We start from the raw sequence: 27,728 nt of genomic DNA on the forward strand, positions 1-27,728 counted from the left end.
GGAAGGGGATAGAATGCATGACAGAAAGAGTAATGGAGAGCAAGAACTTTGAATCGTGTTTCATGTTCCTCCCGCCTCCCTGCACCCTTTATACTGTGGATAATAGAATAAGACTTCGAGACCTCGGAGACGGTCCAAAGGGTTAGGAAGGAGAAATGTTTCTGAATGTTGTGAGGAGCAGCGTCTGAGTCTGCCTTCCATTTCGGTCGCAAACCTGACATTGGTGCTAATTTCCCCCACCCTTCCCCAAACATAAATTAAAGTGGATTCCAAAAGTGAGCCTGTCTCATATACTTAGCTAGTGTGTCAGTTTGAAGCCCTGTTCTTTTATTTCCAGAGGTGGTGCATTGCCTTTTCTTGTTTGCTTTTCTCAGAGGCAGGGGATGTTGCACATGCCTAAATATATATATATATATATATATATATATATATATATATATGGGTGGGCTCAGTGGATTTGTGGAATTTCCAGATGTTTCTTTAGTTTGGGTTTTCGCAGCTGGTGACAACTGTATAAATTGGGCACCCAGGTGGTGGTTGCATTTTCCCAGTAGCATCTCAACTATTTGTTGGCATTATTCGAGCAATGATTTCTCTAATCCGAGTTTCATCTGACATTTATAAATGTTTGCTGCATTTGGGTTCAACCAAGGTCTGTTTGGGGGACAAGACAACTTGAATGGGAGAGGGGGTACTAAAGAGAATATTTTTTTTCCTGTGTCAATGAAATTACTATTATTTTTTAAAAATTGTATAACTGCACTTCATGTCATTGTTCAAATGTTAATGTGTGAAAGGGGGATTCTCCAGGCTGCAACATACAAGAAAGGTGCAAACATGAAATGCATGTTGTTTGTCTTGGGGGCCTTGTTTGGCTTATTAAAATTTAAAGAAACAAAAAACACAAAAACAAAAACCCAAACCACCTTCTTCATTGGCCCTTCTTAAAAAAAAAATTAAAAAGCAAAACACAACCTGCACTTTTTTCCCTTTTGTGGGGCAAACTCTGCATTTTGGTCTTGGTTTTTCCCCCCTCCTTTTTGATCCCCCATAATGCATTATGTTTGACCTTCCTTGTAGGGTCAGCCAGGAGAAAAGGGAAAGACCAGCCTGAGAGTCAGCGTCCTGCAACCTTGCCGGCCTCCCCTCCTCCTCAGTTGCCCCGCAATGCAGGGGAGCAGGCTTCCAATACTAATGGTACACATCAGTTCTCACCAACGGGTTTAAGTCAAGACTTTTTCAGCTCATCCTTGGCAAGCTCCGGCTTACCCCTGGCTTCTACAGGAAAATTTGCACTAAACTCTCTCCTCCAGCGCCAGCTTATGCAGTCCTTCTACTCCAAGGCAATGCAGGAAGCAGGAAGCACAAGCATGATTTTTTCAGCAGGTCCCTACAGCACAAACTCCATATCTTCCCAAAGCCCCTTGCAACAAAGCCCGGATGTCAACGGCATGGCCCCGTCCCCCAGCCAGTCCGAAAGCATTGGCAGCGCCTCGGAAGGCGAGGAGATTGACACGGCCGAAATTGCACGTCAGGTCAAAGAGCAGTTGATCAAGCACAATATTGGACAGCGGATCTTTGGACACTATGTCTTGGGGCTCTCGCAAGGCTCCGTCAGCGAGATCCTGGCTCGGCCCAAGCCTTGGAACAAGCTCACGGTGAGAGGCAAGGAACCATTCCACAAGATGAAGCAGTTCCTGTCGGACGAGCAGAACATCTTGGCGTTGCGCAGCATCCAGGGAAGGCAAAGAGGTGAGTGAGGCATTAGCCACTGGCTTTCCTTTCCATGTCTGTTCTTGGTAGATGGGAGGCCCTGTCAACAGGGCCTCCTTCATCTGGTGGTTGAAGAGGTCCATTTGGCTTTCACCTCTTAAGCCAATTATTCTTTGAATGGACAGAGTCAGAGAGAAGTGGCAGAGTGGAAGTTGGGAGAGTACAATCCAGTGGTTATGTTTGCCTGTGCTGGCCTCATACAATATATGGTTCCCATTGCCATCTGTTTCCATGGACCAACGCAGGAGAGCATCCCCATGAATTGCGCCCTGTGTTTATTAGTGTGTGGGATGGTCCATTTTGATGTTTTAACTCAGGCGCCCAAACCTCTTGGGCCCGCTCTGATTCACTGGGTATCCATGAAACAGGTTTTTGTTTCCTTAAGTATCTTAAGTGTGCGAAACTTGGAAAATGTGGTGTTCCCAGCGTAGCAGATACAGCTGTCTTTTGCTGTCTTTTCCTTGAGTGTGTATTTATCAAAGTAATTCATTTTCATTGTAGTGATTCCATGACCCCGCACTCATTCAATAAAACTTGAATGAATGCGAGTGAGAAGTTTTGCTGCTTTCTAAACTCTGAATTATCAGCAGAATTTAGGGTCAAGTGGAAATCTGGTCCGGCCCTCTCTGCAGCATCCAGTCGGTTTCAACCAGGTTCCCCAAGTCAGACACACAAGTATCCACCCCCACTCTCAAAACAGGCCTAATTGGGCCACAGTAAACTCTTGCCCTCTGCTTCCAGACCAAGCAGATTCATAGAATGTAAAATAATCAGAATTGTGTAACACATTTTAAGATGCCAAAGCGCAAAGGAAAACTGTTGGGGAGGGGGAGAGGATGGCTATTGATCTTCATTAACAGAAGGGTTGATGCAAAACTCTTAAGAAGCCCAAACAATACTGAGACAGTTATTTTCATCCTGTCTCCCTCCACTACCAGGTTCTCTGTAAAATCCACTGACATAACACACCTTTTGCTAAATGTTCTCTTTGTCCAGCTTCTCTGCAAATGGTTGCCAAAGCATCATAGGATGGAACTAGGCATTTATTGAGAGAGAGCTGCCACTATTTCATGTTTCTCTCGCTCACCCTCACCCCCTTTCTTTTCCTGGTAATGGCTCCCATACTAACAGTATATGACACAAGGTGATGACATTGGCTGAGCATTTCCCCACCCCTCGCATCTCTGTCTGTCCACAGGAGGTGTGGGGGAAATGTACCGCGTGACATCATCACTATGTGGAGAGGGGCCAGATCCTATGGTAGACCACAGGCTGTGCATGCATGAGGTCCCAGGTTCAAAATGTACCTACCTAAAAAGACTGAGCTGCTGGGCAGCCACTGCCCACCAAAGTAGAGCTAGATGGGGCAGTTGCCTGACTCCCTGAAAGGCATTGATAAGGCATCAGATTTTTCAGCTAAAGGGATCTTTGGTAGCAGGGCTGGGGAAAACCCCAGAAAGCTACTTGTGGGGTTGGAGGGGGGTCTAGTTTTCTCCAACCTTTTCAGGCTTGTGACTGTCAGCCTAAATCAGGGCTATTTAAGGGGGGGGGGGCTAAGGCTTGTCAGAGGGAAAGGCCCAAGTAGTATATGTGATATATCAAACAAATTATCTAAAATTCACAAACTCTGTTCCAATGAAAGATAAGATCTTCAAACATAAATTCATGACACTCTTTTCTCCAAATGAACATGTTTATTTCCTGGCTTTAGCTGCAACCAAGTCATGAATTATGTCATTCCTCCAAGGCGGGTCAAGGGGGTGCACATACATGGGTTTTCCTCCCCCCACCCCCAAAAAAGAGAGGAAACGAAAACTTATCTGAAGGAAAGAGAAGGTTAAGAGAGAATGACTGGCCCAAGGACTCCCCCAGTGAGCTCAACTGGGAAATTGGGGGGCTAAAAAAAGATAAGTGCCTAAAGCTATACACTTGTTTATTTAATTTGATTTGATTTATAAGCCCTCCCTCGATTCTGAGTGATCCCAGAGTGGGTTGCAGCATAAAACGAACATAAAGCAAATCACGCTATCCAGGTCAGACACACCAATTACTATAAAAACAGTTATAAAAGTCAAATGCAAATTGCAAACTCAGACATAATAATACAACAGACAGCAAACTCGGACAGCGACTAGTGCTGTTCCGCAAACTTCCCAAAAAGCTTGGGCAAAGAAGTGCCAATGTGGCTCCACCATGACAAAGACCCTTTCCTGCTTCACTGTATCATGTACTTCACCTGCCAATGGGGCAAGATGAAGAACCTATCCTACTCTCCCTAATACACATGGTTAATCCAGTTGGCCCCCAAGGTGCATTATGGAACCTACTTCCTGATTTTTTTTTTAATGCTATTTTAAAAAAACACAAATCTAGACTTTAAGAAGCATTTCCTGATGCCAAAGCTTGGAAAAACTACAAGGGCATCAACACTGGAAGCGAAATCACAGGAACATAGGATGCTGCCTTATCCCAAGTCAGGTCATTGGTCCTTCTAGCTCAATATTGGCAGTGGATCTCTAGGTTTTCAAACAGAGATCCTTCCTGGCCCTAGCTGGAGATACAAGAGGTTAAACTGGGACCTTCTGCAAGCAAAGCATGTGCTTTATCACTGAGGCAAATCTAATCTAAGGGTGTCTATACACTAGCCCGTACAAATAACAACTGTGGCTATAAGAATGATAAGCATCCTGTTACTGGGTGCAAACTAAAATTTGACAGGAAGGGAAGGAATGAAGAGCTGCCCTGCCCCAAAACAGGCTCTTGTTTTCAGGAAAGAGGAGTGTTGGAAACTCATCGCCAGAAGGAGCTGGCTTATGGGAAGGGAGAAGGGTCCACCTGTCAGTGGTGTTAGGGCAGGGGTAGGCAACCTAAGGCCCATGGGCCAGAAGCGGCCCACGGAGGCCATTTAACTGGCCCACGAGCCGCCACTGAACCAAGCCGCCCACTCGGCGAGTTCCCGTGCGCTGCGCTAAACTGACGCACCGCGGCTTGGGGACTCTCTTCTGTGGCTCCAGAAATTCCTTCTGCGGATGCCCAGATGCTGGAAATCACGTCTGCACATGTCTGTGGCACCAGAAATCGCTTCTGCACATGCCCAGATGCCAAAAATTGTGTAGGTGCGATTCCCGGCATCTGGGCATGCACAGAAGTGATTTCTGGCACCGCGGACATGCGCAGATGCAGTTTCCGGCGGCGTGCTGTGCTGGCCTGGCCCACGGAGGATCTCCGCAGGAATGATCTGGCCCATGCTGGGTAAGCCTTGCCAACCCGTGTGTTAGGGAATGGGGGGGAGGTTTTTGACCCCTCGCAGTGTCATCCCAACTGCAGGGCTTTGTTTCCCCTGCAGGAATGAGGCCTTTAAAAAAGCGCTTCCCTGTGCAAGCTTTGTGCACATGCCCCGTCAGTTGCATTTAAGGAGATAAGTGAAATCAGTCAACTCACAAACTTCCTGGTCCAGTGCAGTAAGTGTAGCTGAATCAGCTTTGTATGCACACCCAGTCATACTGAGTCCATTGACATGTGCTACAGGACAGAAGGACCTAGTGGCCTGGTAGGTGCAGCCAGAATATAAGAACATCAGAGCAGCCCTGCTAGATCTAGACCAAAAGCTTCTCTAGTCCAGCATCCTGTCTCCTACCATGGCCAGATGTCTGTGGGAAGCCCAGCCTCTTCCGCTGCTCTGTGAGTTGGAAGGGATATTGGAAGGGAAGCTCCCTCTGTTCCTGGAAGGGATATTGCCATCATGACTATTAGCCATTGATAGCCTTATCTTGCGTAAAACATGTAAATGGGCCAGTTCATGTGAAGGTGCATGTGCAGAAAATTTACGTGGGTAAGGGCCTTTTTTGTGTCTGGTCCTTGAAAATCAGATTTAAACCAGAGTCCTTTTTGTTGGAAGTAACCCATACAGAAATTCCCAGGTGCCAGACAAGTTTACTTATGTATGCAACAACAGCAAAACGGAAAGTGAGCAATGTCCCTTGTAAAGAGGATTGGCAATTTAAGATGTTAGAATATGCAGAACTTGCAGGTATGACACACAAATTAAGAGAGCAAGAAGAACGTATATTTAAAGAAGTGTGGAAAATATTTATTGGATATATAGAAAATAATTGTACACAGCTGAAAACACTGACAGCATTAAGATAAATTCATCAGAGTAAACAATATTTGATTGATGTGAAAGTGGGAAATTGATTTGAATGGCTATAGTAAAATATGCAGGAAAGTATGGTATGTAATGTGAACCATGGAAGGAGAAGAAGGGAACTAAATGGATATTTTAAAGCAGGCATCCCCAACCTACGGCCCTCCAGATGTTTTGGCCTACAACTCCCATGATCCTTAGTTAACAGGACCAGTGGTTAGGGATGGTGGGAATCGTAGTCCAAAATATCTGGAGGGCCGAAGGTTGGGGATGCCTGTTAAAGTTATAAATTCCAGTGGCTAAAGTGAGAAGTCAGGTTTCCTCCTCCTGAGCTCCCTCTCATGGCACATCATGGCCAATCCCAATTGTAATTTGGAAAATTGTTCATTTTTAGAGAAAATAAAGAGTCTCAAAAAGCTGGCTGCTGGGAATGACTAGCTGTAAACCCAGGATAAAGATGAGGATGTTCTTCCACTCCTCTGCCAGTGCCTGTATTTCATTTGTTGCTTATGGTGCATCTGGTTTTCCCCTACTCGGCATCATGTGCCAATCTGAAAACCCACCAATCCCTCAAGAGTATTGTGGGCAGAGGACCTCACTGGTGCTGCTACACAACAGTACAGTATTGCAAAATGAGCTCCCCACCCCTCCTAAAATGAAGCTGCATTCATTTCTGATTGGCGTGATTTCATTTGACAGAGGTTTTTGAGAAATGGAGAGCGGAATGACAGCAAGTTGCAAAAGATCACTCAGAGCTTCCCTTTGTTGCCAGGGAGTGGTGTGGCACCTCGTATTGTGTTCTCCTCCTTTGGGCTCTTGCAAGGATTACTGACCCGTCTTCATCTTTTTGTACCTTTTTAGATGTTTATTTATATCTTTCTAATCTCCTTTCTGAGTGTAGCGGTAATCTTCATTAACCAACCAGCCTGCCTTGCTTCCTTTCCAAAGTAGCCAGCTGCTCCGAACAGACCTGGTTTTTTGTTTGAACTGCTTGATTTCACTTCTGCCCCCACTCACCATCTCCTTCCTCTCGAGCCCCTGGTTAGCACAAGGCAGTTCTTGTTGCATCTCACAGCCACGATTGTCGGAACCACCCTCCCCTGATTGTTTTGTTCTTACCCAACTTGTTTTTCAACAGAGAATCCAGGCCAGAACCTGAACAGGCTATTTCAGGAAGTACCGAAACGAAGAAATGGGTCGGAAGGTACGTCACAGGCAGGTGTTTCTCTTCGCGGTCAATCTCTGGGAAGTGAAGTGTGCTTAGCTGTGTCTCGTCTTTGTTGTTGTTGCTCAAAATGCAAAGAGTGCAGTTTGATTCTGGCCTGGAATCTGAAAGAAAAACAGACGGTGGCCCTTTGCAGACACAACACTGGCTCCCTGGAAACCATGGTTTGCAGATTCAGGGCCAGCCTTCAAAATGCTCCTTCCTCTCTCTAGAACAGTGCTCCCCACTTCCTTTTCCAGCATTAACATGATTTTGTGTTGCATGTGGACAAAACCATGATGGAGCTTAATTTTAAAAATACACTCACAATCAGATCTTGAAGGCAGCGTTTGGAATGGATCCTCATTATGGGGACAATCCTGGTTAGCATTGATATGGTTAGTGTCAGTGTACATGAAACATGGAAGAAAGGAATTCCTAACCTAAATTAAGGTGGAGAGAGAGAGAGTGTGTGTAATGTGCATTCCTGAGGTTGAATCCTGATTTGTGAACCATGGATTTCAGGTAGCCAGTGTTTCATCTGCATTGGGGCAGTAAGTATAAAACAAACCATGGGTTAGCACTGTGTTTCTCAACCTTGGGTCCCAGCTGTTTTTGTACTACAACTCCCATCATTGGTCCTGCTAGCTAAGGATGATGGGAGTTGTAGGCCCCAAACAGCTGGAGACCCAAGGTTGAGAAACACTGGTGTTAGCATCAAGAGCACTTGCTTCTCCGCTTCCTTCTAATTCTACTGCTGTACTAACTTGTCTCCTTCAAATAGAGCTCCTGCCTCACAACAAAGCTAAACCTTATTATCATTTATGTTGATCTTATTGGTATTGGTATCTTGTCCTTGCTCCAAGGTTGGCAGCCATGGGAATTCCATTTTATCCCCACAAGGCTGGGAGTCAGTGACTGGGCCAAGGTTGCCCAATGAATTTCATGGCTGAGCAGGGATTTGAACCCTGATTTAATCCCGGTATACCACTCTGGCTTTTATAGCCACTAAAGCGATTGATTACTTTGGGGTTATTGGACGCCCAGTAATACTGGTGTGAAAGGTGTGTGTGTGTGTGTGTGTGTGTGTGTAAACTGATGCCACTAGGAAACATGTGTGATCCAAGCCATGTTTCCTTCTGCTCTGGTCTTGAACAGATGACAAGGGTGTTGCATGCTGTCGTCAAATGTGTAGATCTGCAGAGTGTGTCACAAAGCTGAAAAAGAGGACAAGGGATTCCTGTACCAGCTATGGAGGGATTCAGAAGTTGTGAAGCCTTGTCTTCTGCTGAAAGCTGAGTCATAGATAGGAAATGCAGTGCTCAGGTGCATGTCAAAAATATTGGGCATGGGACACTGCGAGCCGCTTTAGTAAGACACAGAAATGGCTCCATGCAGCTCTGAGCCATATCCACTTCCTTGCTTGAAACCCCATTTGGGTTTCAAGTGTTCTCCAAGTCAAGAACTAGCAAAAGGTTAATATGGAAGATTGGTGTGGGGGTTAGCTTGGGCCCAGGAAGTTCTGAATTCAAATCACCCCTCAGATGCAAACTCCCTCATGTTGCCTTAAGCAAGTTGTTTTTATTTATTTAATAATAACAATAATAATAAATTCCAATGCTAAAGGTGACTTCCAAAGCAGTATCGAATGCCTAACACTGCTAGATAAATGCATTCCTTTTCTGAGTGTCTGTTTTTAAAGAAATTGAATTGGGACTTCCGTCGTAAGCACACTCGCATCATGAGTCCAATGGTGCTTACTTCTTACCAAGCCTGTATAAGATTGAGCTGTAAAGCCTGTTTTAGAGAGCGGTAGATAGAGCTGGAACCAAATAAAAGCCAGCATTGTTGGTCAAAAGGCAATTCTAAGGATACTAACTTTGATGGGCTGCCTCCTGAGTCTTGGGCTTTTTCCAGTGTGCCCCCTACCCACTTTCTCTCACCCAAAGCTCTCTGAAATAAGGGCCTCTGTATCTCTCAACCCCCCCCCCCTGCAGAAAACACCTTCTCCCATAGGAACCTGAGTATTAAGATCAGCTGCAGAGGACCTACTGTACTCTCTGCCCGGTCTTTGCTGTAATTTAGATGAGCAAATGTGATAGGCTGAAGTTGTTGTGGATTTTGTATTTGACCTGTTCTATTATGGCTTAATTTTATCAGTTGCCTTAAAAAGGTAAAGGACCCCTGACAGTTAAGTCCAGTCGCAGATGACTCTGGGGTTGCAGCGCTCATCTCGCTTTACTGGCCGAGGGAGCTGACGTTTGTCCGCAGACAGTTTTTCCGGGTCATGTGGCCAGCATGACTAAGCCGCTTCTGGCGAAACCAGAGCAGCGAACAGAAATGCCATTTACCTTTCTGCCGGAGCGGTACCTATTTATCTACTTGCACTTTGACGTGCTTTCAAACTGCTAAGTTGGCAGGAGCTGGGACCGAACAACGGGAGCTCACCCCGTCATGGGGATTCGAACCACCAACCTTCCGTTCAGCAAGCCCGAAGCTCTGTGGTTTAGAGCACAGTGCCACTCATGTCCCATATCAGTTGCCTTGGAAGGGCTAAAAAGGAGTTGGTATACAATAGCTAAATAGAGAATATAAATAGGCATTGCCTTTTTAGCAGTGGCACCATGACTGTAGGCTGCCCTCCCTAGAGAGAGTTGATGCGTTCCTTACCTTTTTGTTTGCAGATGAGAAATTAAACCTTTTTAATGTTTAATGATCAACTGCTTTTTAAGCTTTCCCTTTAAACAGCATGGTACTTTTAATGCTGCTGTATGTACCGTTTTTGTATTCTCGCTGTTCTAACTTTTCTGGCGTTAGTTTTCCACTTTACTGCTGAATGCCTTATTTTTAATGGAAACAACAAAGAGTCTTGTGGCATCTTACATATGAACATACAGTGGTGCCTCGCAAGACAAAAGTAATTCGTTCCGCGAGTCGCTTCGTCTTGCGATATTTTCGTCTTGCGAAGCACGGTTTGCCGTGGCAAAAACAAAACAAAAAACCGCCAAAAAGCTTCGTCTTGCGAAGCACGGCCATAGAAAACTTCGTCTTGCGAAGCGCCGAAAACATCGCAAAATGTTTTCGTCTTGCGAGTTTTTTGTTGTGCGAGGTACCACTGTACTTATTTTTATTTGTGTGCCGCCTTTCCATATTTCAAGCCATGCTCAAGGCGGCTTACGAGATGAAAAAAACACATAACCACAACATAACAAAAGTAGTCGTAAACAATAAATAAAACATTACAAAATGCACAGCCAACTGAACAATTTCCACCTAAATCACAACACAGTCTAAAATATAGATACAAAAACCCAACAGCAACTACCCCCACCCTCCAAAATCCCAAACAGAACCCTAACCCCCAAAAATCTTTTCAGCAGTTCAACTTTTGTAGCTGGAGTCAGTCAGGGTCCTGCCCTCCCAGGCCATGTGGAAAAGGCTTGCAAGGCAGGGAGTAGGCCCTGCAGGACTCTAGCCAAGAGGCTAATGAATTTATTACAGCACAAGCTTTTGTGGACTTTTTGGCATGTCATGGATCTGGTGAAGCTCGTGAAAGTTTATTCCGTAATAAATTTGTTGGCCTAGACGCTTTGCTGTTTGTGTTACAAAAGATGACTCCTTTGGAAGTTATTTTTATAAGCCACTTCAGGTGTATTTTACAGGAAAAGTGGACTAGAAAAATAACATTTATTAGGAGAATAGTACTGCTGTGGCCAGCTTTAGAGGGTAGTATGTCTAAGGATTATTGAGACGAAGTATATGATGCTCTTTGAATGGAAAAGAAAATATACACATAACACATATACACATATATCTCAGTAATAGTAGTCTGAGGCATCTAGACATTTTATGCTTGTTGCCAAAAAAAGTTGATTTTTCTCTTGGGAGGGTGGGAAGTCAGCTTTTTTATTTGTATTGAATTTGGTGACAATTCATTAAAAATATGGAAAATCAATAAAAAATAATGGGCAAAAAAGCTGATTTTTCTCCACAGGCTTACACTTTAAAGTTTATATGTTGTTGATTTATTTCATATATTTCTATACCGCCTTTCTCCAAAGTTGGGATTCAAGGCTGCTTACAGCGTTTAAAAGCATCATTATAAAATGCAAAGGATTATTCTGTGATTCTGAGCCCTTGAAAAGGCTTCTGTGTATTTTACAAAGCAGAGAACATGTGCAGTGCTTAAAGGTGCCTGTGGAGCATGTCGTTGAATATTATTTACGTAAGCCAAGCCATCAGTGGTGACTGGTGCGCATTGGGACAGAGAGGACAGAAGGCAGGGAGCCCACCAGTAGGTGGCGCCAGAGCTAATGACAGGCCAAGCCAGCTAATTCTAGTTTTGTCCCCATCTGCTTCCTCCCTGCTGAATTCTACAAGGGCAACACAGGAGGCAGCTGACAGGCAGGGTCACCCCTTGGACTGGTTGTAAGTCAGGAGATAGTGAGGGGCTAGCTAAAGACTGGCTGAGCTTGGTGGGGCAGTGCCGCACTTCCCCTAATGGGCCACTCCTCACTGCAAGCCGTGCCCCACGCCTTTGTTCCTGGTCCTAGATTCTGTGACCCTGAGAAGACCCCATTCATAGCGTCCTCCTAGGGGAACTCTTCCCATTTCAGCTCACATTATTACTTTCGCCCTGCTTACCTATGAGTATATTAGACTCTGTGTACAAAGTAGAAAATAGATTGTATCACAACAGAGAATAAAAACCGAATTGGTATGAATCAAGTACTGGGGTGCAAGCAGAGGCATCTCTTCCATGAGGCAACTGATGGACAGCAGGGGGGGGGGGAAGACCGCACAGACGTGCAGCTCCCATTCATTTCAACAAGGCTTCTGTGGGAGAACTTTCCTGTTTATGGTTCTCTGTATCATTGGGGGGGGGAGTGCCAGTTGGATTTTTCCACCACGGATGCCAAAATACCTTGGGGTAACATAAGTTGCTGCCACTTACCACCCAAACTCTAGTAACAGTCCCTACTGCCCTGGAGACATAAGGGACAGGATGCCTTAGGCACCCTCTTCATATCCACGTACAGCTTAAGTGCAGGAAGCATGTTCCTGTATCACCGAAAAGGAATACCATGATGCGTTTTTTAATCAAGGGTGATTGCACAAAAGAGCTTTCAAAATTTAGGATTTTTCTGCCTCTATAGTTTTCTAAAAAGAGAGAATTCATGCTTAATGAAGAATTAGATTGATATTTTGTTATAATGCCAACTTGGAGAGTGACCAAGATATTTCAAGTGTTCCCTCCCCCTCCTTATGTCCGTTTCCTATTCCAGCCTGCAATACTGTGCTATATTCAGAATAATATTTTGCTTTTGAAATCTAGCAGGTTTTTCTTTTTTTTTTCCCAAGAAATGTGAGAAAGAACATGCCAATTTGTGCTTTTTAATAACTCTCTGCATTGCTGGTGGGTTGAAAGGAACCACATGTTTTTTAAATAGGTCACAGAAATATTGTTATAAATCCTTGTTGCAAGATTACAGTGCTAGAAAACTTTGCCAAATTATCTCGAGATTCAGAGGAGTTTGAGAGGGCGAAGCACAATGGTGAGACACATGCTTCACGTGCAGAAAGTTTCAGATTCATTCCTTGGCACAATAAGTTAAGAGGATCTCAGGTGGGAGGTGATAGGAAAGCCTTTTCTCCACCAGAGACCTTGGAGAGCCTCTCCCATATGTAGGAGATAGTGCTTGGCTAGATAGCACAGATCAGTATATTTCTTAGATGTGGATCCTACCTCTTGACCAGAGTCCCTAAAGCGGCTCACAGCACATCCATACATTACATTGTACTGTTTTTTTACAAGCCAGATTGCGCAGGGAAATATAGGATTCAAGGGAAGAGGAAAGACAATATTAAAAAGCAGAATTGTAAAATTCTCAACTGAGGGCAGAAGGCGGCAGTTTGAACCTGCAAAGAAAATACTGCATTTTGCATATGCATAGGAGTACCAGATGCGACTGCAGCTCTTTGTTTTATTTATTCTGTTCCTCTAGTTCTCTCAAAGTGCTTCGCTGACAACAGATTTTGAATGGAGATGCTGATCCCCAGAAAGCTGTTTAACAGCTGATCATTTCCCCCTTTCTTCCAGGTAACATCACCACAAGAATCCGAGCCACAGAGGCAGGCTCTGATGAAGCTATCAAATCCATCCTAGAGCAAGCAAAAAGGGAGCTGCAGGTACAGAAAACAGGTAGGAGCTTCCAGTTGGAGTGACCTTGAACCTCAGGATATCCTGGAAACTATTGGCAAGAGACTTAAGAGTGCATGAAAAACTTTAACCTGCCTGTTGTGGGCCACTAAAGGCTTAAGAAAAAATGTTGCAGCGTCAGGGACTTTTTAGTTTAAAGGTGAGTAAGGGATGACATGATAGACGTGTCTAAAACTGAATGGCATGCAAAAAGTGGATAGAGAAAAAAATTTCTCCCTCTCTGATAATGAAGTGGAATGTTGGAAATTTCAGGAAACTACAAGAGTTAAACTTGTGTGTATGCAGGTTTAGTTATGCACAGAAAGTTAATTGAAATATAATAATGAAATATATTTTTCATATTCCCACATCTTAAGCAGGTTTTATTCTGTATTCTTCTCAGTTTGGTCACAGAGAAAATGTGTGTGAGAGAGAGGGGGGATTATTACATCTCATGGAAAGCAAAATGCAGAGATGAGTGTTTGAAGAAGCCTAGGAACACAGTGGTTTCATTCAAACATCACACTAAGACTTAGCACAAATGGGCAGGCTCCCGGAGATGAGTTGGTGCCTGCTTTGCCCTTCCCCAGTCATTCTGTTGCACTGATCTAAAGCCATGGTTTGGCATAATGTCATCCAAACCTGGGCTCATGGTTTAGTTCTCTCCAGACTTCCCATGAGCTGTAACCAAGGTTTATGGCTTGTGGCTTGTCTAGAAGAGCTAAACCATGAATCCAGGTTCAGATAAGATGCTTAAGCCAAACACAGCTTGGCTCAGTGCAACAAAGCAGTAGAACAATTAGGGAGGAGTGAAGCAAACTCCTTCCTGTGAGTCCACATTCATGGCAAAGCTTGGCGTGACATGCAAACTAGGCCAGTGAAGTGAAGCAGGACAGAAAATATCCAAGACATGGGTGCAGTGGGTAGGAGAGATGCAGAGGAAAAAGCAAACTGCAACTCCATTGCAGGGACAGGTTGCTGAGTGCTCTGTCTTCTTGGTCACAAATTATCACAGCTTTTCTGTCTTCATGGTCCCCTCGAGTGTGTGGCGCACTATCTGAGTGGCCCAGTAGTTCAGAATGAGAACCGTGTCCTTCTATTCTTTTGATATTGCTTGTGATGTTGGTGACATCACAATCGGTGTCCAGGCGCAAGTCTGATGTCTGTATGACAATAGCAATAGCAAATTGTTTGAAAGTCAAGGAATGTGTTGCTCTTTATTCTCTAATATAGAGAACTGGAATGATTAAATCATTGATAAGTAAGATGTTCATATAATCATAGACAACAGAGTGTTGAAAAGTCAAGGACTATTGACCATTCACCAGTAATTCTTGGTATTTTGAGGGGCATGAAAAAGTTAAGGGAAATCTCACACATACTGGTAGACCTCAGGGTTCCAGTCAAGTAATTTTGGGAAAGAGACATCTCTCTTCTTTATTTCCATCAGTTTCTAGTAAAGGACTTTCGCAGTGGTTGGCTTGCAAATTTCAAAAACAGCCCATCTGAGACAAACATTGGAGATTGACCAGTAAATGACATTTTCTCTGGGCCTGCCTCTCTGGTTTGAACCATGGGGTTGGGGCAGCAAGACTTTGATTCCAGTGTGTTGGCAAAATCAGTTACATGGGCTACAACATCTCACCATGCCTTATTTGTTTATCCCCTTAGCTGAGCCGGCTCAGCCACCTTCCACCTCGAGCACTGGTGGATCCGACGATGCCATCCGCTCCATTCTGCAGCAAGCCCGGCGAGAGATGGAAGCGCAGCAGGCCGCCCTCGAACCTGCCTTAAAAGCAACCCCTCTGTCCCAAGCCGAGATCTCCATCTTGTCCCCAAAACTGGTCCCCGCGCCCGCCATTTCTTCGGTCGCCAGTTATTCCCCCCTGGCCATGTCCTTGAAGAAGCACTCGTCATCTGTGGATTCCAGCATCTCCTCCCTGCAGACTCTCTCTGGTCTGAAGAAGGAGGTTCAAGAGACCCCCATCCTGGACCTCCACGGGATGTCTGATTCAACGCAAGGGGTGCTGAGGCACGTTAAAAATGAACTGGGGCGCAGCGGGGTGTGGAAGGACCACTGGTGGAACACTGTGCAGCCTGACAGAAGGAATGCCGCCCCTCCAGATGACCCCAAAGTGGAGGAAACCACCAGCGGGAAGGAGAAGGCCAGCAGCCAATCTCGGTCAGACCGTAACCAGCAGCTTCAAGGGCCTTCCTCTTCGGACTACTGGAAAGAGTGGCCCAACGCGGAGTCACCCTATTCCCAGAGCTCTGAACTAAGTGTGACAGGGGCGAGCCGCAGTGAGACGCCGCAGAACAGCCCCCTCCCTTCCTCCCCCATTGTCTCTTTAGCAAAGCCATCTAAACCTTCCGTTCCTCCATTGACCCCCGAGCAGTATGAGATTTATATGTACCAGGAAGTGGATACAATAGAGCTAACCCGTCAGGTCAAAGAGAAGCTAGCGAAGAACGGCATCTGCCAAAGGATATTTGGGGAAAAGGTAAGCGCTTAGCTGGAGCTAGTTTGTTGGTTTGTGTGCGTTGTGGTGGTGGCCTTATGACCGTCTGGGACGTTATCTGCAGAAGGGGAGAATGGCAAATTTATCTGATCTATTAATTTGCATATTTCATTCATCCTCTTGTAATAACCTGTATGTTTCAAAGAATTGGGCTTTGAAGGAAAACCAGAAAGAGGGGGAGACTCTCTACCAACAGGCTTATTGGGAGTAAGAACCACAGAATTGTGGAGGTGGAGGTGGTAGAGGAATGATGCCAAACATCTAACCCCTGCTTGCTGAGTGGCAGAAAACTGCTCACTGTCTTCCAGCACAAGGGTGTTGTGTGAGTCTCCCGGGTATCTGTTGGATAGCACATGGAACATGTGCAGTAAACACCCAGCTTCTTTCCCCACTGGTCTGCCTTCCATGTAGTCCCTCTGCTTCAGTGCTCGCCCCCTTGCCAGCTCAGAAGGGCAAACAACAGATAACCAGAGATGCGGCTGAAGGCATTCATAGCAATAAGAATGGTTAAAAGTGCTGTTGTGGCACCCAGCACTCTTCCTGCCAGCAGGTGGAAGAAGGCAGAGTGTGGCACCACCTCTCCTCTAGCAGATGTCCCTCTTGGGGAATAAGAGCTGTATGCGGCCTGTAGGCCACCCCCTGATCTTCCCAGTTCCAATCCAGGGCACTGTTAATCCCGTGTCCTCTGTGGTTGCTTCCCTCCAGGTGCTGGGCCTCTCCCAGGGCAGCGTCAGTGACATGCTGTCCCGGCCAAAGCCATGGAGCAAGTTGACGCAGAAAGGCCGCGAGCCATTCATCCGCATGCAGCTCTGGCTAAACGGTGAACTGGGGCAGGGAGTCTTGCCATCCCAAGGGCAGCCCCAAGGCCAGGGTAAGTAGACTGTTGGACTGTTTTAGTAGGGTTTTTTAATGCCATACACAGGCTCGGCTTTCACAGTGTTTCCTTTGGTTTTGTACCCTTCCATTTAGATTGTAGTGCTAAATCTTTTTCAGCTGGAGGGTTGCATTCCTTTCTAGAAATGTTTCAAGGTGGGAGGGGGCGAGCAAAGTCGCAAACACACCCCATTCACACTCAAACATCTCTTTCTCTCTCTTACACACACACGCACATGCATAAAGAACCAGTGGTTGTTATCTTTACCCTTCAGAGAATAGGTAACTGGGTGCCTCCAGAGCTGCCGCTCACTGGTGTTGAGAAAGCAGCTGCTGTTTTGGTGGGTTTTCTGGCTCCTGGGCAGTGTCTGAAAGGGGAAATGCCCTGCAGTAGGAAAAAGAACACAGCCTGATGTGTGTGCAGCACTGTGGCCATGACCACAAATGCTCTTTCAGCAGAACCACCCCCTCCCTTACTGGGTTTGCATAAGATGACAGAGTGGGCTGCAGCTGCCATCTTTCCCTTATCTTTGGGCCCAATAGGCTCCCCAGTGGGTGAGTGGTTGCCTTACCTTTAGAAACCACATTAAGGCAGGAGGCATTCCCAGCCCCCCCAAAACCCTCACAAGTTGGGCTTCCCTAAGGAAGAGCTGAGCGATTCCAGGAAAAGGTAAAGCTGCACTCTCTTTCAATGCACTCATGCCTGCAACCTGTATTCCTCCATAAATGTGCTGGACGGAGGGTACCTGCATCCCTTGGTGGCGTTTCTCAATGCTGGGGCTTCAGAAACTCAAGTTGCACCTGTTTTTCCGCCTCCCTTTCCTTCAGCGTCCTTGCCTCAAGACGGAGGGCGCAAGTTAGCCTTGCAAAGTGGTGCACTTAACTGTGGAATTATGTGGGAGGCTTGAGCTATTCCTTTCTTTGCTTAGAGTCCTTTCTTTTACAGTTAAAGGGCATTGGGGGCTAGAAGTGAGTTGGTCCACCCATCCTCCACCATCCTATTCAGAACGATTCCACGTGAATCCGATTAACTTGGCGGACATTTGCCAAGTGTTGGAAATTAATTTGAATTTAATTTGGATCCATTCTGAATCAGCAAAGCCACTAATCCTCCATCTGACCTCCCCCCCCCCAGACATCACTAAGAGTCTGATGGGGCTGTCATACAGCCTGCACTTTCCCTACCCTTGACTTACAAAAGGGGGGGGGCTAGAAGTAGTTGCTTTCATAGGGCCAGGAATATTTGCAGCAACACATGGAACCATGGAACTGTGTGGTTCTCTAGTATCCTCTGACATAAGGCAGCTTCCAGGGGCTTATCACAGTGCTTCCCAGGAGCTCTCTTGGTCATCCCACCTGCCTTGGGAAGTTTGCAGATAAAACCATCTACTTCAGATCAGCCCAAACCCTGGAAGGCTCTTGGATCCTATTTCAAATGGATCTAGAATGCAGATGCAAGAAATCCAATACCTAGCGCCTCCATTTTAAGATTCCAGCCCATCACCAAGCAGACTCAGTGCCTAAACTAATTAAGGTAAATTTCAGACCTTGCTTCTTTGCAGAGAGAATATTAAATGCCTTTCAAGGGAGAAATTTTAACAAATAGCCGATCAAAACTGGTGCACTTGGACAGGATTTCATTGGATAGTTTTTATGTGTGGTCGAAAGCACGCACATAGGTATGGAAGAAAGGTACAATTTCATTAGGATGAGCCTTTAAAGGGCTTGGCCAGTGATCAGGAGTGATGGGAGTCGTAGTTCAGCAGCAGGTTCCACTTTCCTGGTATAAAGGAAAGGGAATTGAGCTGGTTTGATATTGTGCTGCTTTGCACAATATCAAAATGCACAAAATGTTAGTCCTGGGCCATTTAATGACCCTCATTTTGCTGCCAAGTTGTAGGCTACATTCCTCTCCTATCTCTTCCTGATAGTCCTCCTTTTCTTTCTCCAGTTCTTCACTCTGTGTCATCACTGCAAGATTCCCTTCAGCAGGGATGCGCAAGCTCAGGTAATCAACTGCTTTCTTACAAAATCTTTTGCTTGGTTGCGTTGTGTTTTGGCTTCTTCATGGGGCGTGGGGGAGCAACCTTTGTTCTACTCTCTTCTGGTGTGTTGGAGTTGCACCTTCCATTTCCTGGATTTTTTACCCTGCAAAAAGTTAAAAGGTTTAATTCCTCATTCCCCCCCCCCCGTTACTCTGTCTTTGGTTTTGGTTTGGTTTTGTTTTGTTTTTACTTGTTAAAGTGCATAGCCTGCCTTTTTATTCAGGAATTGCACTATGTTTAAAACCCACAGTGCAGCAACTAAAATCTAAATAATTGAGCAGCACCAGACAAATGACAAACACAGCTTAGCACCCACCCACCCACCACCACCACCCACCACCACTTTTAGTGAGATGCCTAGAGGTCAAAAAGGAGGGAGACAAACCTTTCTAAGAAGGGAGTTTCAAAGCTTTGGTGCCACCATTGAGAATGCCTCGTCCCAATTAATCTTCTACTGAGTTTCTGGAATTAATAGCTTCATATGTGTTGTCCTTGGGGTGGCAGAGGTGTTCAGTGGATTGTGTTCATTCTGCTTGGGGTGGGGTGGGGTAATTCCTTGGTTTTGTACTAGATGACAATTCAAATTAGAAAGATAGTCCTATGACTCACATTAAGTGCTACAGGATCATAGCAGTTGAGGGTGATGGATAAGCCAAGACGTCTCTTGTTCAGATTTTGCCTTTGCAATGAACCTCATAGGTAGCCTTTGTCAAACTACTCTTTCTCCCATTGGTTGTCTCTGTCCCTCCTCTATATGAAGTATAGGGGTAGTTTGCCTTAATGGTCACTATCAGTGGTCTTTCCCTGCCACATCTGGTGGCCTGTGACCAGGGGCGGAGGAAGGGGGTGCGGTGGGGACGAGCTGCCCTGGGTGTCACCACTGGGGGGGGGGGTTGACAAAATGCCAGGCGGCACTCACCACAGGGCCTGCAGCGCACCCGAGCCACATATTTCTCCCGGGAGTGACGTGGTGGCTTGGGTGCCTGCAGGCTCCACGCTGCCCCAAACGGTCCGCCTGCTGCCTCCCCCCAGCTGTAGGGCAGCTGAGTGGGATGAGGCACGCAGACTCCTCGGAGGCTGGCCCCGCCCCTGGGCTCAGGGCACACACACTGCCCCAGGCGCCCAATTGGCTTGCTCTCCTGCTGCCTGTCACACCCCAGTATCTACCACCATGTTTTATTAGAAGACTGTGCACTTGTGAATTCTATTTTAAGGCAACTTCACAGTACAGACTCTTCCCGGGAGTGGATCCACAGAAAGGTGTGCTAGAAGTGACTGGCTAGTCAGTTTGAATGGTGCTGCTTTGTAAGAGAGTTTTTGTATAGCTCATTCACAAAGCATCTTCTTTTCCCATATACTTGTTCTAACTTTATAAAGACTTTAAGACACAAGCAGGGAAGCAGAGCTGAACTCAGTGTGCTCATCTTCATGGCATATGTATCACCTTGGGTCTGCCCATCTCTATTCCAAATCAGAACTCTTAATTTGCTGATACAGTCCAGGGTAATCCTGGGGGACTTTCAGATTTCTCGTTTTATTTGTCTTTCTTTTTGAGTCCCATTCATCATTCCAGGCTTCATGCTGCTCAGGGAATTGTGGTTGTTATGGGATGCAGTAAGAGGTGGGGTTTTTTTTTCTAAAGTGAAAATCCTGAGATAATTTGTATTGTGACATGCACAAATCCATTTTGGTGAAACTTCTGGCAGTGATACTTCTTTCTAACGTCACAGGGAGGTGTGGCAGGCAAAAGAGCCGTAGCTGGGCTGTTCAAACCCTGGAAAGGGGAAAGGCAGGGTAAAAAGATGTAGGAACATGAGAAAGCTTTGAACCTTGTTGGACTCCAATTCCATCAGCCCCAGCCAGCATGGTCAGTGGTCAATGGTCAGGGATGATGGGAGTTGTAATCCACAGGTTTCTCTGCCTCTGCAGTAATCCAAGGACGATGTGGAGATTAGGGAAGTATGTTGGGGCTTAGAAGAGGGAGTGATACAGTAGAATGGAGAGGGGAAGGGAAGCTGGGTGAAGCTCTGGGCAAAGAGAAGAAGGAGCACATTGCCAGGAGCTCAAAAGATGAAAAACCTCATAATTGATTTGAAGTTACCGGCCAAATTATTGACTGCAAGCCTGTAGCTGCTCATATGGCACTTTAAAGCCACAAATCTTATAAAGAGACACTCTTCTTCCAAAGAAAACATTTCTTTGAGAAACTCTGTTTCTGCATCTGCAAAATGTGAATTGTGGCATCCTATTCTCATCACCATGCTCTTTGGGGAACAAATGAAGCTGATTAAAACAAAAAACGTTGCATGTGAAAAGTGCAATCTGGATGATAATTTGAATTGGCATTTGCTCTAAGGCTCCTTAGGAAGGAAGTAAATGTTGAAGCAGAGTTCCTACTTGAAGGCAGCGTTTTGGAGAGGGTTTTGTGCAACTTGAGTTAAATGAATTATGTGTGAGGACATTGAACTAGGTTCCACTTGCAGTTTTCCATTAATAATTGGGCTGCCTTGAAACTTAACCTGGCAGTTCTAAGATGGGAATATAAATTCTGGGGACTGGTATAAGGAGTCTGCAAGATTAAATTTTATACCATTCTGCCAGGGGGGCAGGTTGATTTTGTTACCCATCCCAAAACATTGGGATTGGGTGGACCATAGATCTGTGACTGGCTCTAATTATTTATAGCAAGGGTGGACTGACTTCTCCCTTGTAGGATCGACTTGGTGTTTACTAGAACCCCGAGATCTACCAACCAGAGCCAGGTGTAAAAGACATCTAGTTAGAGAACAGGGTGTCTCTGAGCAGATTTAGAACCTTAGGTGTTGGTTTACAGTAGCAGAACTCAACTGAGTTCACAGTCCTTTCGTACAGAAGTCTGCTTCTTTTTAGCTTTCTTCATTTCAGCAATGTACCTGAGGTGAAAAATAAGTGAAGGGAGGGTGTTGTTGCTGTTATTAAACAATTGGGAGTCAGAAACTCTTGCCAGTCTGCCACCAATGACCCAGAGAATTTCCTGTTGGTCCTAAGAGGCTTGACAGGCATATGTCAAGAACGCTTTGATAGTGTTTCCTGCTTGGCAGGGGGTTGGACTGGATGGCCCTTGTGGTCTCTTCCAACTCTATGATTCTATTATTCTAATCTACCTTCTGCATGCCCGTCTTATAGACACAGTACTCAGAAATCTAGCTGCTTTGCTTCCCCCCGCACTTTAGCTTGGGCCTGTCCTTAAAGGTTCTTCCATCTGTCGTCTTTCAGTGCTTAATAGATTTTGAATGGTCAGCATACAGGGTGGCCCAAAAGTAGGAATACTTTTAATTAATAAATAAAAGGATTGTTTTTCTTTACTGATATTGTGAATGATGAGATCTTGAGTCAAGAACAAAGAAAGTGGATTCTAAAGCAGTATGCCTACTTTTGGGCCACCCTGCTAATTATCTTTACTGCTAAATGTCTTTACTTAGAGAATGTATACTGCTGTCTTCCTCTCCCACCCCTTAGAGGAGCTGATACGATGGTCAGGTAAATAATAAAGAACACCAGTGCAAGTAGATAAATAGGTACCACGGCTGCAGGAAGGTAAACGGCATTTCCGTGCGCTCTGGTTTCCGTCACGGTGTCCCATTGTGCCAGAAGCGGTCTAGTCATGTTGCCAACATGACCCGGAAAAGCTGTCTGCAGACAAACGCCAGCTCCCTCAGCCTGAAAGCGAGATGAGCGCCACAGCCCCATAGTCGCCTTAGACTGGACTTAACCGTCTAGGGGTCTTTTACTTTTACCTATGCTAACATCTAAAGCTGTAAGTCTAAAAGGCCTGGGGAAATGAAAAGGTCTTCCTCAGGTGCAAAAAAGAAATCCAAATCATTACTAGCCAAGTTTCCCTAGAGGAAGTATTTCAGCGTCAAGGCGCCCCAAATGAACTGCTAAGTTCCTTTTCCACCCACAGCTCCCTTGCCTTCCTCTGCATCTTCTGCCCCTCACCTTCTCCTCCTTCAGCCTCTCTGGGATGTTTCCTATCAGCTCTTTCAAGACTTTGGGGTTTCTAAAGAGTACAGAGCTTTGCCATGCTGAAGGGCTTGACATCTGCCCTCTGCTTGCTGGAAGAGCTGCTAGTTTACCATCTCACAGCAAGAGGGTCAGAGTCGGGGGAACAGCACCAGGCGCTCTGCACTTCCTTGGCAGCTGGTGGAAGCATCCGGGAATGGCTCCTGACAGCCAGGTGGCATTTCCCGTTGAGTGCCGCTGCAACTAGCAGGGGGTCGCCTTAGCACTGGGCTGCCTAAGGGAGCCTGCCTTCCTGAAGGAGCTGGAGGGGAAATGGCATTGAGGGCATGTGAGGTGAAGGGTGCATGTCTGAGTGTGAACTCTGGCACTTCCTTGGATGGGGTCCCAGAGCGAAGCATAAACAAACCTAGGTTCAGATCCCTGAAACAAAGAAAATTGTTTCCTTGCTAGGAAAGTGAGTGTCTTGCATCTTTTAGTGGTTCTTTCAGAACGGAACCTTTAAAATAAAATTTAAAAATAGCCTAGATCAAACCATTGGTCTGTCTAGCCCCATGCAATCTACTGTGGCTCGTCTTTCAGGCATGCAATCTGAGCTATTTTTCCTGGGGATTGGCTATGAGTTCTTCTGCTTGCCGTGAGTCCTCCTCTGAAGCTCCCATCAGTCCACCTAGCCTGAAAGCAACTGTATAAGGCCTCGGGTAGTGACTGTTCCTTAGACCTCCTAGAACCTGAGATCCTTTAGCTGGAGAAGTCAGGGATGGAATTTGGAAGATTTTGCATGCAGATCAATTAATCTGATATGAAGCACTCAATTGCTTGTTCCATCTAGCCCAGCTTTGCCCCTGGATTGCCAGTGACTCTTCAGAATCTCCGGCTGGGGCCTTGCCCAGCCTGCTGCCTGGCATCCTTTAAAACAGCCTTTCCCCACCTCATTACTTCCAGATATTTTGAGCTACAACTCCCATCATACCAGCCAGCAGAGCCTGGGGTTGAACCCAGAGATCTTCTTTGTGAATAACAGTATATTTAAAACCACTTCAGAGCTTTTGTAAGGGCTCACGGGATTTCTTGCTTCTCCATACAAAGCAGTTCCATCTACTTAGAGAGCAGCTCTGCAAAAAAAGAAGGAGCCTTCTCCTTGACACACTTGTTCTCTGCAGGGAAGTGGTCTGAAGTGGTGCAGTGAAGATGCAGGTTAAGAATGACATTCTGACACACCAAAATTCCATCATTCCTCAGAATAACAAATTATTTCCATTACTAGAATTTTGTCACATACATCTTCAGTGATAGGTTGTACGGAGAGCAGGTGGCAAACGTCATCTCTCCCCCTCCATATCTTCTCATACTATCCATTAATTTATTTTTATTTTTTACTTTTGTTGCATTTTTGATTATTTTCTCCCCTCCTTTTCCCCGCCCCCAACTTCCCATTTAGGAACTCAGATCCTAAAATAGTGCCAATTTCAACTGGCAGATGTTTTGTGTGCCCTTTTGCAAAAGGGACTGAAATTAGCCTGTCAGTTGGTACCTAAATAAAGCAGCTTGAAACTGCCTTTTGTCCAAAAACTTCACAATTGCTACCCTTGGAGGTTGCAGTGTTTTGTTTTATCTGATTGGGGGGGGGGGGGCAGAGCAGAAAGAACATATTATGCAAGCAATAGCCTGGAAGCCTAGGCAGGAGAAGAGATGGCTGCAAATAAACGTCCCAGGCACGATCTAGCAGCAGGAAGCCGTATCAGGACCTTTGAACATAGCTGCCAAGTTATCCCTTTTTTTAAGGGATTTTCCCTTATGCTGAATAAGCTTCCTCGCGAGAAAAGGGAAAACTTGGCAGCTATGCCTTTGAATCTAGCTGTGATCTAGTCCCAGTGAAAGAAGATTGTCTTATGAAGATGACAGAACATGCTGAGTTGGCTAGATTAACTGTGAGAATTAAAGAACAAAATGAAGGAGAAAAAATCTCGAAAAATGGAAATATTTTGTGGATTATTTAAAAAAACTATGGTTATGTAAAAACATAAGCAGGATTTGAAGTATAGCAGCAGATGAGAATTGCAGTTTAATAATGTATAATAGATGATAATGGGCTAGATATAAGTAATATAGCAGCTTTTTATAAGGTAAGAAAAGAACACCATGGGAGGGTGAATGGGAAGTCAACAGATCTGAGAGATTTGTTCTTTTAACAATTTGTAAAATTTGAAAAGTTAATAAAAAATGTTATAACAAAAAAAAAAGGATCTAGTTGTGATCTGGACATTGAGTAGGAGGTTGCAAGGGCCGGTTCAGGTTCAGGCTCAGAGCTAATTGCTGAAGATAGGAAGTCCATTGCACCTGAAACTTTTAGGCAGGAGACCCCAGGCAAACCTCCCAGAACCTGTAGGGCCAAAGCCTGGACCCTCAAAGGCAGGCACCTTTCCTGAGTCTGAAGAACCAGATTCCTCCCAACACATATCACCAGTCTGATAACACAAAGAAGCGTATCAGGAGGGAGCCTATGGAACAGTGCCCATATTCAGGCCAGAGCTAGTTGGCCTTTTCAGGCTCCGATGTTCTCCGGAGACAGAGGCTGAAAAAGCCCCAGTCTTATCCCAACCTTTGTCAACGCAAGTTGCTCACTTAGAGCTGTGTATGTTCACGCAACCTGTTTCCAAACCTTGCTGCAGTCTCCATGGTATGCAGCATCGGACCAAAACATGACAAGTGCTCTCTTGCATAAGCCCCTTTCGTTTCATTGGGGCTTGCACAGGACAAAATCTTGTTTGACTGGGCCCCAACCGTTGGGAAGGAGCCATTATTACAATGACTTAATATAAATATTGCAGTGCAGTGATGTCTGGAATACTGTGCTGAGTCCCGGTCAGTTCTGCTAAAAAATGGCACCACAGAGCTGGAAAATATGCCAGGAGGGGGGGCCAGTCAGATGGCTGGAGCGTTCTCTCTACCAGCAAAGGTTTTTCAGTTCAGGAAAAAGACAGCTAAGTGGGCCACAATCATGGGTTATAGACATGATGTAGAGAAAGTGGATAGATATCCCCCCCCCCAAAAAAATACAATAACTTGAAATTAATTGGTCATGAGGATTCAGAAATGACACGTTGTCGCAAAACAGGGTTTTCTGCCTCCTTCACGATTCTGGAACCAACAAAGATGGAAGGCCTTCTTCACACCGTGCACAGAATTTGCTGCCATAAGATTTAGCGATGGCTGCCAACTTGAATGGCTTTAAAAAGGGATTTGGTGCATTCAGGATGGTCTGCCCATGAAATGGTGCCTGTGTGCTGCTCTCTCCAGGATCAGAGGCAGCATGGGGGACAGAAACAGCAGGAGAAGCCTGTAGTCTTCATTTCCAGCTCACGGGTTTCCCAGAGGCCTCTTGGTTGGTCACTGTGAGAAACAGGATGTTGGGCTATAGATGTGAGTTTTCATCTGATCAGCCTGGGTCTGCTCTTACATTCTTAATATGTGATTAATTTATGGAATTTAGTGCTACAAGATGTGGTGGTGGTTGCCAGCTTGTCGTAAGAGGAGACGTTTTGTCAATTGCTGTTAGTGTGGTGGCCAACTCCATATTCAGAGGCAGCATGGTGCTGAATGCCAGTTGCCTTCATGCCGTGCTTCCATAAGTAGCAGCCTTTAAGCTCTGCTGGGGAGCTCGCTGGAGACATCTGTTTGGTCACTGTGGAAAATAAGAAGCTGGACTAGAGTACCTTCGTTCTCATCCAGCAGAATTCCCTTTAATGTTCTTTATGGTTGCCGTTTCCCTTTCTTTCATGTTTATAATTAGACACAATTAAACACATGTAAGGCTGCGAAAGACAGGGACTGCTTGTTTGTTTTTCGGCTTTGTGCAGCACGTACAAAAACGTAGGCGCTTTATAAAGAACAGGAGGAGCAGCAACTTCTGAAGATGTTCTCCTACGTAAGCCTCCTGTTTGTTTCGGCGAGATTTGCCCAGGCCAGGAGAACTTCCCAGTGATCTTCTCTCTATATTTTTATCTTCTGTTCCGGCAGAATTGATTTCCTGCCACCTCTTCAACCTATGATTATTTAAAATGAGAAAAGTAACTTGAAAATGCACTAATTGCAGTGGGGAGGGAAGGGAGCAGAAGAGAAGGGGAAACACTGAGCAAGGGGAGATGGAGGGAGAGAGGGGGGGAGGGAGGGAGAGAGAGAGAGAGAGATTTAGGCCCAGGGCTGGGTTAGCATTGGGACTCCCCAGGGGCAACAGAAAGATGTTATAATCAATTACCACATCATAACACTGATGTATGATAATTACTGAGTCTTCCTCCTGAGAGAGTACAGCATTTGGCTGGGATGCGGCTCGTTCATGGTCCACTGCCTGATTAATATGCAAATAATAGGCTGATTGCATGATGAATGCGGAAAATGAGTTGGCTGATAGCGCATCCACCGAAGCGGGAAGATGATAAATTACTTTTTACTGACTGTCCTACATTTAAGTACCCTCTCTCAACAATTTTTTTTAATCACAAATTAAGGAAAGCAGGATGGCACAAATGTGAGGATGTGTAAAATAATGTACCTTAATAGCTTTTATTATAACTTTGGGGCGGTTCGCAGGAGCCTTGTTCGCTCTTGGAAGCAGGGAGGCAAATATTCACAGAGTGAAAAAGGACCAGCCTTTTTGGCAGCAATCCGGAGCTTGTAAAGAATAACCTCCCAAAATAGAGGTAGGGGGTCTGAATGGGGGAAACTCCTTGTCTGCAGAAGTCCTCTAGTCCTCAGCATTTCTAGTTGAAGGATCTTGGGTTCCTGAGCTGGGGAAGGCCCCTGCTTGTGCTTGAGACCTTGGAAAGCTCTTGCCAGCTTTCCCACTCGGCTAGATAGATTTGTAGTGTGACCATGTAGAAGGCAACTTCATCAGTGGCCTTTGGTAGAGGAAAGTGGTCCATTCCTCTGAAGTTCCGTGGTCAAGTTCTGGGTGCCACACTGTAAA

At 45.5% G+C, this 27,728-nt stretch overlaps 1 protein-coding gene across 11 annotated transcripts in view; it reads left to right on the forward strand.

Annotated features, from left to right (window-relative positions):
- Positions 1-27,728, forward strand: part of CUX1 (cut like homeobox 1) — a 265,020-nt gene that overhangs the window by 172,389 nt on the left and 64,903 nt on the right. For 4 of the 11 annotated variants that reach the window (XM_060268517.2, XM_035138885.3, XM_035138887.3 and 1 more), the window contains exons 15-20: positions 1,081-1,752; positions 7,059-7,124; positions 13,225-13,326; positions 14,995-15,824; positions 16,548-16,713; positions 18,667-18,723. The exons of 2 other annotated variants lie outside the window; for them this stretch is intronic. In XM_060268517.2, coding sequence (XP_060124500.2) covers positions 1,081-1,752; positions 7,059-7,124; positions 13,225-13,326; positions 14,995-15,824; positions 16,548-16,713; positions 18,667-18,723 — 1,893 coding nt within the window. The remainder of the gene's footprint in view (positions 1-1,080; positions 1,753-7,058; positions 7,125-13,224; positions 13,327-14,994; positions 15,825-16,547; positions 16,714-18,666; positions 18,724-27,728) is intronic. 5 more of the 11 variants (XM_060268518.2, XM_060268522.2, XM_060268521.2 and 2 more) reach the window with 3 other exon arrangements.

Source organism: Zootoca vivipara, chromosome 14 (assembly GCF_965207765.1).
Source record: "Zootoca vivipara chromosome 14, rZooViv2.hap1.1, whole genome shotgun sequence".
NCBI classification, from domain to species: domain Eukaryota; kingdom Metazoa; phylum Chordata; class Lepidosauria; order Squamata; family Lacertidae; genus Zootoca; species Zootoca vivipara.